General features: G+C 47.1%; 1 protein-coding gene across 1 annotated transcript in view; it reads right to left on the bottom strand.

Annotated features, from left to right (window-relative positions):
- PLXNA4 (plexin A4) overlaps positions 1 to 14,370 on the bottom strand; it is a 451,907-nt gene that overhangs the window by 403,401 nt on the left and 34,136 nt on the right. The window contains 2 exon segments of the mRNA XM_032687463.1: positions 1,189 to 1,243; positions 1,245 to 1,369. Of these exon segments, the coding sequence (XP_032543354.1) occupies positions 1,189 to 1,243; positions 1,245 to 1,369 (180 nt within the window).

Below are 14,370 nucleotides of genomic sequence, written 5' to 3'. Positions count from 1 at the left end.
GCAGCCCTCCCTCAGCATGGGGAAAATGCCATCTGAATTTACAGCCCTGGTTTTCTTTTCAAGTGCAGAAACAGGTAGAGGAATAAAACCAGAGGTTTCAGACATACCTTAAGCATCCATGAGCAAGAAACTCCCTTCCTTCCCCTTGTCCTCTCTGCCCATCCTCTGCACAAGACACAATGGGTCACCTTCTCAAAGCACCTTCCTTTCCCCAGCTGGGAAGTCTTTAATTGCAAAAGGGATTCAAAGGGAGAACAACACCCAACACGACCCCCAAGGCTTTGCCCAACCTCCCTTTTCCAACCTCTCACCATTATCATGGCAAAGCCACACAGTTCCTTGCACATACAATATTTTACAACCCTCCCGGGCTGAGCTTTCAGACAAACATAGTCAGACTGGCACAAAGAGGTTCAAATGGAGGCAAGGTCCATCATTAGCATGAGAAGGTCACTTTTAACACCTCTTCTTCCCTTGAGAAAACCACAGGTAGATGATTCCACCTCTCAAGCCCTCTTTTATTGCCTTACACAGCAAACTGCACAGCTACTACCATACAAAGGGCATATTCTAGTGAGAACACACAGGGAGGAACATAAATACACTCTTTATTGTATTTGAGATTATGGCATCAACCATAAACAAAGAGCTCATTATCCTTCAAGACACAGCTTTCTTTGATGAAAACACTCTTCCTTCAGCACAAGCACCAGGCTGACACAAACAGAGCAACTAATCCCATGCTGGACTCGTGCTGAAATCACAGCCCAGTCACATTGAAAGATCTCCAGAGCATGAATCCCGTTGCTTAAGCTTCAGCCACAATCAGTTTTCCTCCAGCATGCACAGATACCCTGTGACCAACTGCTTAATTAGAGATGGTCTGAGCACAGACAATTCTGTTGGATGTGAACTACATCAAGTCTGTCTGTGACAGACTGGACGTGTGGTTTGACTTCAGAAACGTCATTTTCTGACGAGCGACAATTTGGAAGAAGGATTTTTATCCTTATCTCAGATTCCCTCTATCCCTCAAGGGTGAAACACAGGGGGGTTTTGCCAACCAAAACATTTTTTTTATCCTCAAAACAGGAGAACCTTAGCATAAAAACTCTTCTCACGCTCGATGCAATGCAGCAAATCTCAACAACATGAAAATATGAGTTAGAGGACCACATCAGGTCTTACCTTTTTGAGCTTCCCGCTCTTGGTGCCCACAAAAGCCAGGGAGTGGTTCTTGTAGATAGGCAATCACAGATGTCATCCTGTCTCCATCCTCAGTGAAAATGGGGAGCCCTCTCACCATGGATGATACTCCCAAGGGGGCATTCATGTCCAGGCCACAGAAATTGTCATCGATTGTTAACAGCTGCAAACAAAAAGAAAAAGAGGGTGTAAACAAGTGAAGTCACCCATTCTTAGCCATTTGGGAAGTGTCCACCCGTTGCATAACAGGTCTGTAATTCAAGCAAGCTGACAAACCCTGAGGGCTGGAGAAACAGAGAGGTGGAAAAAAGTTTGTCCAAAGTTGTGTGATGAGTTACAGGCAGAAGGAAAACTGGAAACTTGGTTGTCTTGAATGACAGCCCAGCAGGATACATTACTTTAAGCCTTTTTTACTACTTTACCAGTCAGTTCAACCAGTCAAGACCCAGCAGTCAAAGACAAAATCTGCTGAAAATGCCTTAAACGTATCTAATTCTGTCAAAAAAAATTATGCATGTTATTCCCATGGGATCCAGAATAAGAACCACTGAGCTAAATCTGCCTTGACAAATAAAAAAAGACCCTGACCTGCCCTCTGGGCCCGAGACCCAATATAATAATCACATCTATGAAATCTAAATAATCCTCCCAATTCCAAACTCTTTAGGATTGCTCATGCTACATCTTGGACATTACAGTCCTCCAAGGCATGTCCAGGAATTGTCTGGGAGAGAGATGGTCAGCCCAGGGCAAATCTGCAGTAGAGGCCATCATAAGAACTAAACTCTATAAACTTAGAGCCCCTTCCAGTACCTAAAGGGGCTCCCAGAGAGCTGGAGAGGGATTTGGACAAGGGTGAATGGCTTCAAACTGACAGAGAAGAAGGTTAGATTGGATCTTAGGAAGAAATTCTTCCCTGTGAAGGTAGGGAGGTCCAGAGAAGCTGTGGCTGCCCCATTCCTGGAAGTGTCCAAGGCCAGATTGGAGCAACCTGGGATAGTGGAAGGCATCCCTGTCCATGGCAGGGAGTAGAATGAGATGGTCTTTAAGGTCCCTTCCAACCCAAACCATTCTATGTTTCTATGTATCCATCTTACAAGGATACTGCAATTCACTCAAGTTCTTTGGAGAGGAGGGAAGGTTTCACAGCTATTAGGGAAGATTTCCAGCATTTGTTGGAGATACCCATGAACTCCCACCAACCAGAGGAAAGCCCCTGTTCACCAAGCATGCTACCTAAGCTCTATTTTAACCTGTTGCATTTGAACTCCACAGGATTGTCATCAGACAGATGCTCCACTGGGATCCTCTCACATGAATGCACGTGGTGCCTGGATATCTCTGAGGGTGTTTCCTTGGGCTTCAGGGAATTATAGAAGCACAGTGGCAGCGAGGTACAGACACCACCAAAGTAGGTGAAGCTAATCCAAGTTACACATCTCCACAGAATAAGTCAAATAAAGCTGAAGCCCAAAAATCCCAGCACTCAACTGCCAAAGCAGTTGGACTTTATTAACTTCTCTGTGACCACTCACGGATTTGAAGTTAAGCATTCACTTAAAATGTTTTGGTGGACTAAGGCAATAACTGACTGTGCAGGCAGGTTGCCTAATTTTGATGTATCAGTAATAAAGGACCATGACAATGTTCTTTGTGTGAGCTCACATCTTCCTGGAAACAGGGCTAGAATTTGTGATGCTCCATGCTTGAGTTCACCAGCAGCAAAAAGCCTGATAGCTGATTCACTTTATCCTCACCCAGCAATTACAGGCAATAATTACAGATGGTTTTACTGAGTGGAAGAATAATGTGTCCTAAATGTGTTTATAAATACATAAAACCTATGAGGAATTCGAAGAGCCATTAGTAAGGATCAGCTATCCTGAGCTCTGGCCTGCAAGAGTCATTAGTGTTTGTGGACTGCCCTTTCAGAGCTAAAACACCGGCTCAAAGAGCAATTACAGAGCAGATCAACAGCCTCCACCAGCAGCAGAAAGGACGCTGCTGGTGCACAATACCAGCACAAAGTCTAAGGTAAATCTGCATCCCAGCTTTGTCACACAGGGCAGGATAGAAATCCATAATCAGCAGAGGAAAAGGCGGGCCTGTTCATACACGAGCGGAAAGGAGGGATGTCAAGAAGTAAATACACCATCCCACAGAGCTGGTTGCAAAAGGACTCCAGATGATCCACACAGCCTAAGTACCTAACAGAAAGATGCATCATACTTGAAAGGCCCCCTAATGTCCTTCCCAATTTGAATTGGGCTGTGGATGTAGGATCTGAGAAGAATCCAAGTCTTCAAGTCAGGCACAGTTTGACCAGGAACTCTTAAGCTCTCAAATTAGCACAATTTGTGTTTCAAGGGTAATAAAATTGCATAAGTGCTCATTCTAATGGTCTGTCAAGCTGAAAGGAATCATTTCAGACTGAAAGCAAGAAATTCCCAAATGGCAGAAAGAGGGGAAAGGGAAGAAAGTTTTTAAGGAAAACAAGACAGCTTTCCTCCCCACCGAGAGGATGAAAAGCTTAATGGTGCCAGCAGACGCCTTACCTTGGGTGCAGTGCACAAAGCTCCATCTCCAACGAGAGGAAATTACACTGACAAGCAGTGAAATGATATAAATCAAGCAGAGCTGGCACTGTCAGAGGCATCCTCCTTGGAGCAGCTCAGCCTCCCACGCGCTTCCCTCCCCGCAGCACAGCCAAAACCAACTACTCCAGCTGAAGCACTTGAGACCAGAAAGGATCCATGGAATCGTCTGGCTGCCTTCCTGCACAATCCAGAACCTCCAATCTCAGGCAGGAGCCTTTAACAGACTCACAAGATATAGAGCCAGAGATCCCAGCATCAAGCACAACCACCTGCGGCTGATCTGCAGCTCATCTCCCACCTGATGAGAATTAATTTAATTGCCCCAGGTTAATTGCTCCTCCATCAGACTGGACCCAGCTCCAGCTGAACTCACGCCTACCCTTAATGGGGCTGTATTATGGTTTTCCCCCATATAAACACAAAATTAATTTAAACCTATTATTTAATCCTATTTCCCTGATATTATTTACAGAAGGGCACATCCTTATAGGAAGGACTTACAAAGAAATACAGGCTCAGATTTTTGGTAGGGTCTGTATCAACAGGACAAGAGGTGATGTCTTTAAGCTAAAAGAAGGTAGAGTCACAGTAGATATAAAGAAGAAATTGTTTATGATGAGGGTGGTGAGGCCCAGGCACGGGTTGCCCAGAGAACCTGTGGCTGCCCTTGTATCCTTGGAAGTGTTCAAGGCCAGGTTGGATGGGGCTTGGAGCAACCTGGGATAGGGAAGGTGGCCCTGCCCATGGCAGAGGAATTGGACTAGCTGATCTTTAGGGTCACTTTCAACACAAATTACTCCAGGATTCCATCTCCACTCGTGTGTTGCTGGGTGGGTGCCAGAGCAGCAACCCCAGAGCTGCGGTTTGCCGTGTGGGCAGCCCTCCCCCAGGAACAGGAGCGAGGCCAGCGAGCCACACGCCACATGAAAACTATTTTCGTTTAACGTATTTGGGTTATTTCCTCTGGGGATCATCTGCCAAAAAAACGCCAGCAAGCAAAACCCTACAAATAAACACCACCCGGCTTCTGCACAGCTGTGGCTCTCAGCTGCACACAGGCCTTTGTAAAGACAGAAATACAGTCATCTTCTGCAGCGAAAGAGAAACACGTAAGGAAGTTTGGATTTATGATGAAAGGGTCAGGAGTTGCAAGCACAGGTTTATTTTCAATTCCAGACACTCCTAGCAGCAATATAAAGTAGCCACGTTCAACTCTCTGGAGCTTCTCTGCTTGGCAATTTTGCGTTAACGACTTTCCAGAATGAAAGAGGAGGTGAGGACATGAATTCACTCTGCTTCTAATGCTGCTGCCACACCGGCTGGGATAGCAGGGAGAGGCAAAGGGAAGGCCTAAAGAGGTGGGAATAACATCAGCAATTCTCCCATCCTGAGCGGTTAAAATCTAGCCCAGAAAGTCACGACACACTCAGCAGGTAACTGGGAAGGAATTGTGGGCTCGTGGTTGGGATGCTGGACTGGAATCAATCAATTCATCATCCCACACCAAACTCCCACCTGTAAAAGAGGGAATATTACTCACCACCCCTCTGCCCCAGGAAAGCTGCTAAACACAGGCTTATAAGGTGCTCTGCATATCCTCATCTCGGACTGATTGGCAGCTCCCAGGGTAAAAATGCCCTCACAAGTCCCACCAGCTGCTTCTCCATCCTGGGCTGAAGGGAAGGGGGACCAGCTGGTGGGAGGCTGGGGTCTGCTCCTGCCACCACTCCCTGTGTCAGCAACCAGGGGGTTCATCTGCAGCCGTGACACCGCGGCCAAGTGTCACATTCACCAGTGAAAAACGAAGGATGTGCAAAAGAATGGGCCTGATTTCCAGGAGGGTTCTGGCAGGCGTTTGCCTCCTCCAGGATTAAGCCTATCACATAAATAATTAACACATCCAAGCCCTCCTGCAGAGGATGGTTTTACGAGGCTGGTGCTGGCTCAGTCCCTGAGGGATTCGCTGAGTCCCCAAAACCCCAAATTCAGCAGAAGGGTTAGAGATTTGATTACAGCACCTCCTTCCCCGTCCTCATCTGATTCCCCAGCAGGAGTGAGCTCCTTGGCATTGCAGGAGTGACTGAAGCACCAGGTATCAGGGGGCCAGTGCAGACAGTGCTCATAATACATCAACTGTCCCTTAAACATCTGCTTTAGCCATTTGCCTCTGAAACAGCCCCTGATAATCAAACACAGCCTAATCCATATTTGGGGAACAGCCTCAATAAGGGATTAGCCACCCCTCATTCCTCCTTGCTTTCACTCTGGAGAAATCTTCCTCCTCGATCAAAGCACCTTTTTCCAGATCTCTCAGCAGGCTCCAAAGCAATTCCACAGACTCACTGGGGATAAAGGCTGTCCCAATGGCCAAGCCTTTGATTTACAGCTAATACCTAACAGCCCTGTCTTCACAGGGTGGCAGGTACTTGGCTTCTCACTCCTGTTATCTCAGGCTTGGCCACGGCAAAGGATGGAGGGAACACATACATTAGGGGCTGTCTGTGCTGCCAACAGGGCCAGGGAGCCAACAATAAGAAATCAACAGGAACACACATTTCAGTCTTTGCAAGGAGATATCCAAGGTCTTTTCCATCTGACTGCAAGATCTCCTTTCCTCCCGACAGCAAGGACCGAGTGAGGGTGAGGGTGGGCATGTGTCCACTCCACAGGGTATTTAAAAATCTAGGCAGATGGAAGCCCTAGGAAAATCTCTCACCAGGAACTTCATGGTACCTGAAGAGAGACAAGCTAGGCAATTTAGGGTCTAGATCACCTGGTGCAGGGGTGAACCATAAATCCTTATTCAGTGGAGCTGGAAATGAGGGAAACCATCTCCCATAAACCACAGGTCTTTAAATTCCAACAGGCAGGATGGTACCCAAGGCCTGTGCTTCTCCTGTTTGCCTGGGCATGTCCTCTTGGTGGTTTCAGCACGGTGAACCTGGTTAAATGCTGGTTTGACCTGCCCATGGCATCAGTACTTTGCATTCCTGAAGCTGGATTTACTCTGCCTCTGACCTCCTGCAGTATCTCTGCTTCTGGCCATGCTGCATCCCAGTGTCTCCTCTGACTCCTGTGAAATCAGTGGATTTGGTTCACATCCCTTCCCCCTGATCTGTGCTGTGAACTCCAGCAGAACCATCACTTTTCAGCCCGTTGGCGTGTTGAGCTGTGAGTCCTCGTGCAGGATGGACAGAGCCCCTCTGATTTTCACCTCGTGCCACATCATTCCCATAATTTGATGCCTGTTACTGCCCTCCCCACCCCATGCATTCCTAACAGTGGGTCAGGAAAAGGCTGTGGACTTTTGCCATCTGCAGTTCAAAATTTTGTGCACAAGAGATGGCCACTGACCAAAGACAGCACAGATCACCAACCAACCCACTCTTCAGTGGTTAGCCTGCAGTTCTAATGACATCCAAAAATACCCAGCACCGTTTCCCCAGGGTGCTCTGTGATATAACAGAAGCTGGATAAAGAGCCAGCACTTGGAAATACATTATAATTGCACTCTGCTTTTCACTTGTGCACCCACAGCAGTGGTTACTGTGCAATTACATGTCACCATATACAAATGACAGTGCAGTTACAGTAACTTTCCCAATTATAGGGAAATTGCACCCACCGTGCTAAGAGGTTTTCATTCGAACACGATTCAGGAATGCAAGAACAGAGGGGAAAGTTACTCAAATTGACTAGAACTGGTGCAGTCCTTTGGTTTTTAGGTCTGTAGTTTAAGCATCAGTTCAAGGACTGGTGTCAAGTTTCCAGAATGCTGCAGAATCTTAATGTAGTACAGACTTTTTATGCCTGTATTTATGTCCCTGCTATGCTGTGAGCGTAAGACTTCCCAACAGTCTATACCAGGCACCTCCACGTCGTAAAATTTGCAATTTCCTGAAGAGCAGGCTGCCTTTTTACAGAGACCAACAGGTTTCTTTAGCCTTCAGACCTCTAGCTTAGCAGAGCTGGGTGATTATTAGTAATTGTGTATAAAAGTAATTGTGCTATAAATTTAACATCCTCTAAGTCACAGTTTGCTGAATGATTACAGTGCCAAAAGATGGGTACAAGGTAAATCCATTAGTGAACTCCTACAAATTTTCTAGACCCCAATATTACGATCTTTAAGCAATTCTGGCAATAAGTTTGCTTTTCTCATTTCTTGCTTCAGACCTCGGAGATGCAGACCCCAGATTTTAGCATCTGCTGATTCAGTCACAGCCACAGTTCTGCAACTGCCAAGACTTTTCAGCCCATGGATTATTCTCCAATTCTGGTTCCTACTTTACACAGAAATGTTGCCTGGGACTGGTCAGCAGCAGCATTTCTGCTCTGGAAGCAGCACTGGCTTATTATGGAGCTCTGAGCAACATGGTCCAGTGGAAGGTGTCCCTGCCCATGGAAGGGAGGTTAGAACTATATGGTTTTTAAGGTCCTCTTCAACCCAAGCCATTCTAGGTTTCTGTGATCAAAGGGAATAAGTTCATGCCCCCATGATGGAAAGTCCACGACTGACTATCCAGAGAAGCACATCGTGGATATCAAGTGTGAAACACCTTCCTCAGCAGAACCACCTACTCCCTTCTTGGTCACCTGCAGAGACACAATCCTACCACCACAAATGAAGAGGTAATTAAGGATCCAGCCTGAAAGACCAGCAGGTTAATGAGTCTCTGTTTCTGACTGATACCAGCTACATCAGATCCCTCAGGTCCAGTGTCAACTTCACCTCCAAGTTTCTCCAGGAGAAACACTCTCACCAAGTCAAGATAAACAGGGAACAGTGCAGAACTGACTCGGATTCCTATCAATATCTTTCAGTGGGATATTTGCACTCCCTGTGTTTGGATATTGTAATTTAAGTGATATTTTAAGTGCCTTAATTAGACCCCAAGGGTCTGATGTAGGCAGGGAAGAGGGACAGTACCTTCAACAGCAATGCAAAGTCAGACTGAGACAGTACAAACACTCCTATTCATGGAGTTCTTCCCATCCCACATCTCAAATACCACCACTGTGTCAGCCAATCTCCCTTTTGTGTCTTGTATTTCTACCCCTTCAAAACATTTCCAGCATCACCATAATTCCAAATCTCAGCATCACCATCCCAACCCCTGCAGGTGTGGTGAAAATCAGATCCCAAAGGTCACTGGAATTCATCCTGTCACAGGTGGCACTCTACCTACAAACAAGGAGGATGGACGTGGCCTGAAGAGCAGCAACTGTGACTGCAAAAGGTGTAAAAGGAAGCTGAGCTCTCCTGCAGTCCCATAAATATCCCCTTGCTGGCTCAGAGGATCATATGGACGAGGCACTGAAGGATAAACAGAGGAATATAATCTGAGTGGCTTTCAGATCGGTGCTTTAAAAAAGTTCACTTAGAATTTTTCGCACACACACCCCAGAAAAAAAAAAAGAGAGAGAGAGAGATATTGAGTGTAGAGACTCTGCCTTTGAAACTGCCATGGACTAGTGGGTAAATAAGCATTTAGGGATTTTTCAAAAGGGAAGTATTGATCAAATAAGATGGTAGAGCTCTTCTGTGAGAACTTATTCCAGCAGCAAAGCTGTGCTACACACCTGAAGTACAGTAGCACTGACTCTTCCTGGTGCTACTGTAGGTGAGATGGGGAGAAAGAGCCCAGATAGGGGAAACCTTAGGTGAAAAGGGGTTTTTGTGTCAGCAAAGAGACACCTCTGAGAGAAGGTGCTGCATTTAATCCTAAAGGCTGTCACATTTCCCTGATCAACCAAAGGCTGTCTACGTATCAAGCTTCTAGAAACTTCAACTGCAGTGGTGGGAGAGGTGTAAGGAGAGATTGGAGCTCAGTCCTCTATGAGCTGTGCCCTGTAATCCTGAACATCCTTGCCATAACATGGGTTTCTCTCAGGCATGTCCATCCAATAGAGACCCCTAAAAGAGAGACATCCCCTTCCCCAAGTTACAAACTCTCCTGTCCCATCAGATACACTGCAGGGTTCCTCAGGCCCCACAACAACATCATGCCTGTTGCATGCAATGCTGAAGGGTGCAGGATCCTTCTCCTGCTAACCTGTCCACCCTTTCACAGTGTGTCTGACCCACTACCTCTATTTATTGGCAGCAAAGAGCTTAAACCAGCATTTCTGGAGCATTTCTGGCACTCCTCATTCCTGTTTCAGTGAGACACACCAGCACCTTGCTGGACAGAGTCCAGCTGCCTCCCCTACGCCGGCACCACCAGCAATTCTCCACTGAATCACAATTGCTTATAATTATTATTTTGTTACACAGACAAAATATCATTTGGGCTGCAAAGTGCCACGTGCACCAACAGAGCCGGATAAATGAAACAACATCACTGCTTTGCATGCAAGCAACACCTTCACCCGGAGAGCCCAGAGCCCCTTAAAAGCACTAATTAAGCCTCACCGTGGTCCTGCAAAGGTAAGTTAAGTGCTGTAATGAATGGGATGTATGTGCTCGTGAGAGCTTGGCTTGCTCAACAAATAACGGAGATCCAGGGCTGTGCATCCGTATCAGGGAGAAGCAAGACGTGTCTGGGCTTACCATCCCACAGAAAATGAATTTAAGAAGCCCTGTTATCGGTTTAAACAACAAACTCAAGCACTCGAGGTCTGAAGAGAAAAATCTCCCCGATTGCTGCCGCTATCTGGGTAGATCTCAGTACTTGAGGAATTCAGAGCACTTTGTATCAGGAGTGTAAATTCACTCAAACCATTAAGCTCGAACTCCTCCCGCATCTGAAAGTGGGATGGTGCAAGTGGGAGGCTGTAGCCAGCCCTGGAAGCAGGGAGAGCATCACAGTCACAGCCCTGTGTTTCTTGGCTCCGGATCCCAACCAACAGCCCCAGCCCATCCATGAGTGCTGGGTCATTCCCTCATTAGGAGGAGTAAATTTTTATTATTCCCTTCTGCAAACTCTGCCTCTCCCCCTCTCTCCCCGTGTCTAAATACGTGCCTGGCTAATATTGCTTGTTTACAGGATAAATCAGCTGAACAAATCCTATTATATTTTGGAACACTGACAATGACGGGGTAATGACATTGAAACAGGGAAAATACGATGTTGTTCCTACTGATCTAATGTCACCCACATGTTCTGTCAGCTATAGCAGCTCCAGTACTGCATGGAGGAAACAGAGGTCCCTCTGTCATACCTTTTAGTTGCATATCTGTCTGGGTGTCTTGCTTTTCCTAGTTTCAAATACTTCTTTAAATATTTTAAACATGGAATCATAGAATGGTTTGAGTTGGAAGGGACCTTAGAGCCTATCTCGTTCCACCCTCCTGCCATGAGCGGGGACAATTTTCACTAGACCAGGTTGATCCAAGCCCTGTCCAACCTGGCTTTGAACACTTCCAGGGATGGGGCAGCCACATTATGAGAATCTGCACCATAAAGCAGCAAACATGGGGCCTGCCATGATTACTGACCCCTAAATTGAAGGAACTGGGGGCTGGTGGCACAAAGGAGATGTTAAGTCCTACGTATATGTAGTTTTCTGCAGGAGAAAGATGCAACAAAGATCAGCATTTCAGCAAGACATGTTCATCCTGTTACAGGCATTTATCAGTGAAACAAAGCAGAGCTGAACAGAAGGATGATTTGGAGGTAGATGTGTCCAGGACACCCAGGTCCCCAGCTCTATCCTGAATTTGAACATATCCATCCAGCCAGGTCCGTGCTGGCTCTGCAAACACCACATTTCATCCCAAAGCTGTTGCTATATTACCAAAGATTGGGACAGTGTTAATAAAATGCCTCTAAAACAAACTTAGAGCAAAAACTACATCCCAAAGTCATGCAGATGCCAGGCTGGGAGTGTCTGGGGCAGAAATATGGTCAGATGTGATTCAGACATCTCTCTGTGGGTAAAACAGCCTTTCCCATCTCCAGTCTTTAAGACACTGCTTCCAACATCTGTATTATCCTACCTGGTACAACAGGGACCCATCCATGGAATTTGGGTAGAAAATGAATAGTTGGGTAGAAAAACATGAATAGTTCAGGGAGAAAAAAGAGAAGTCTTCCATGTTTCCCAGGATAATTAAATAGCCATGGCCATCAGATCATTCCCAAAGGCTAAATATCCTTGCTGGTTCCTCAAGCTCTAAGACAGACCCTGCCCCGTGTTTCACCCCGACAGCTACACTTGCATCAGGCAAGGGAGAAAGGGTCTGCAGAGGATTTATCCCAGAGAGCAGTGCTGGAGCCAGCACCCCCTTGGCCCTCTCCTCGACAGAACAGACATTGTCCTAACTCCCACACTCGGCTGTCCCCGCTCCGGAGGTGCTTTAAATAGCATCGTGCTCACCGGGGAGTTGGAGTCACTTTGCTTCTGGCTCTTCCAGGACATCTGGGGTTTGCTTTCTGCTTTTTTGTGTGGTTTTTTTTTTGTTGTTTTCTTTTTTTTTAAAAAAAAATCCCTCTTGCACAAGCATTCCCCTTGACCTGCAAGGCAACCTCCTGGAGAGGCAACACGAGGTCAGGTTTGCGGAGTCGCTGATCTCCTGGCGTGGAAGGAGAATGAGAGGAGAACATATGGAGCCCTCCAAAAATGCAAAGCTGAGCCACAGGCGACCGCAGGGCTCGACCACAGAAGAAAACAGCCTGGGCTGCTGGCAGGGGAAGCAGCAAAGACCAGTTCCAGAAATAAAAATCTAATTGTCCACGTGGCAAAAGCACAGCGGTGGAGAAGTTGGTACCAACTGGCAGTGGTGGAGAAGTTGGCACCTTGCTCACCTGCAGCCTGAGGGACCACCAGGACCTGAAGGTGATGCTAAGGGATGCTTTGTTGCTCAGGCAGAGCCAACGTGGTGCAGGGATGGGAATGGTGGTGGGGAGGGACCTGAGCCTGGTATCTCAGACACAACAGCAACTCCGTGGCCCTGGGCCCTGCTCTGCCCTCAATGAGCATTCTGTGTGAGCAGGGTCACCCAGACATGAGGAGAAAGAGCTCTGTGAGAGGGTTTGGCACCCAGCCACTTAAAGGCACAGGGTTGCCTCCTGCTTTATGCTTAGGAACTAAATAATTAGTTTTGAGAAGGAGGTTTTTTTCCAGTGCGTGCGGATTTTTGTTCCCAGTGAATGTGTATTTCCCTCCCCCTCCAGGACAATGAGGATCTTAGAAGGAAAGGTTTCAAGATGGGGGTGGGGGATGATAAGACGGTAATTAATTACTTGCCAGCATTATTTCTGCATCCACTGATCTGGAAGTCTCTTTTCAAGGACAGGTGTTTAATACTGAGGAACCTACTTAATACCTCAAATGCAATCATCCTCTCCTGCAATTAGGCCCTGCTTTACAGCCCTTAAGTGCAAGCTGCAGTTGATATAGGGAATTGAGAGTTTGTGTTTTTCTCTCCTCTAGAGCCTCCAAATCCACTTTTTTTCCTGCCTAGAGCACTTACAGAGGCAGGGAAATGTCCTTATCCCTGCTGGCTGAAGGCAGAGGGAGTCACCACCAATGGAAAAGAGAAGATGATCCATGTGCTGCCTGAGGAGCCCCTGCAAAGGAGCTCTCGCCAGGTTGGGATATACATCCCCACCTGAATAAATGGTGGGCTTTTGAGGATGTCTGGAGGACTGGGTGTTGCCAGCAGCCATATCCAGCTGAACTAAGAGCTCATGGAGGTGCTGGAGAAGCCCTATGGTGAAGTCACCATTCCTGTAACTCCATTAAATCCGAGCCATCATGTCTCCAGCAGGAACACCAGGCACCCTGCTCAGTGGCTTAGTGCTAATTAGTTAATGAGCCTGCTGCTCACCTCAGAGGGGAGGAGGTGGGGAGAATTTCCTAATTCTGGTTCAGAGGGCCAGGACCTTGCTCGGAGCATCGGAGCTATGGAGTCAGCTGCTCTCCATCAGCCTGAGGAGCAGGGCCCCAGACATCCCTGGTCCTTCCAACCCTGGCAACAATCATGAGAAACCTCAGCTGTGTCACTGGGGAGAGCTCCCTGAGCTGCTCATGTGGCAGGATAACATGACATTTCTCCCTGCTGGAATGTCTTTAATCCCGGAGCACGTCCACTTTTGCAGGGGAGATGATGGTCAGGCCTGTTGGGCGTGGAGAAATGAGGGAGGGAAGGTGCATGGGGGAGATCTACAAATCACAGGGCTCTACCTCTTGTCCCTCTTGCCTCCTCAGCTCAGCCTCCACCCTCTCCAGCCCCCAGAGTCCCTGTCACCTCTTATCAAAGTTTCTGAGCGAGTCCCTCGGACAACACGCTCTGCACACACACACACATACACACATGCTCTCATCCAACAAACTGATGTGACCAACTATACAAACACAGATTTGGCAGTCACAGGCCTGTTTGCTCCGTCTGCGAGTCTCCAGTGGGCATTCCCAGAGAGACATTACCGTATTTCCCAGGGTACTGCCTTTCCAAACACTGCACTCTGTCATTTTTTTGGGGGGGGTTTTCCTGCTCTTTATTTGCATTTTCAGACAAAGAAGAAGAAAACACTGTTAGAACCTGACCAAGAACTGACTTTGACCATGAACCCTTTGGATCAGGAACAGGAATCTGTATAATTTGGAGTAAAGACGTGTA

The sequence above is a fragment of the Chiroxiphia lanceolata genome, chromosome 5, assembly GCF_009829145.1.
Source record: "Chiroxiphia lanceolata isolate bChiLan1 chromosome 5, bChiLan1.pri, whole genome shotgun sequence".
Classification (NCBI taxonomy): Eukaryota; Metazoa; Chordata; class Aves; order Passeriformes; family Pipridae; genus Chiroxiphia; species Chiroxiphia lanceolata.
Note: the sequence above shows the minus strand (reverse complement) of the source record. Positions and strands in the feature narration are given on the sequence as shown.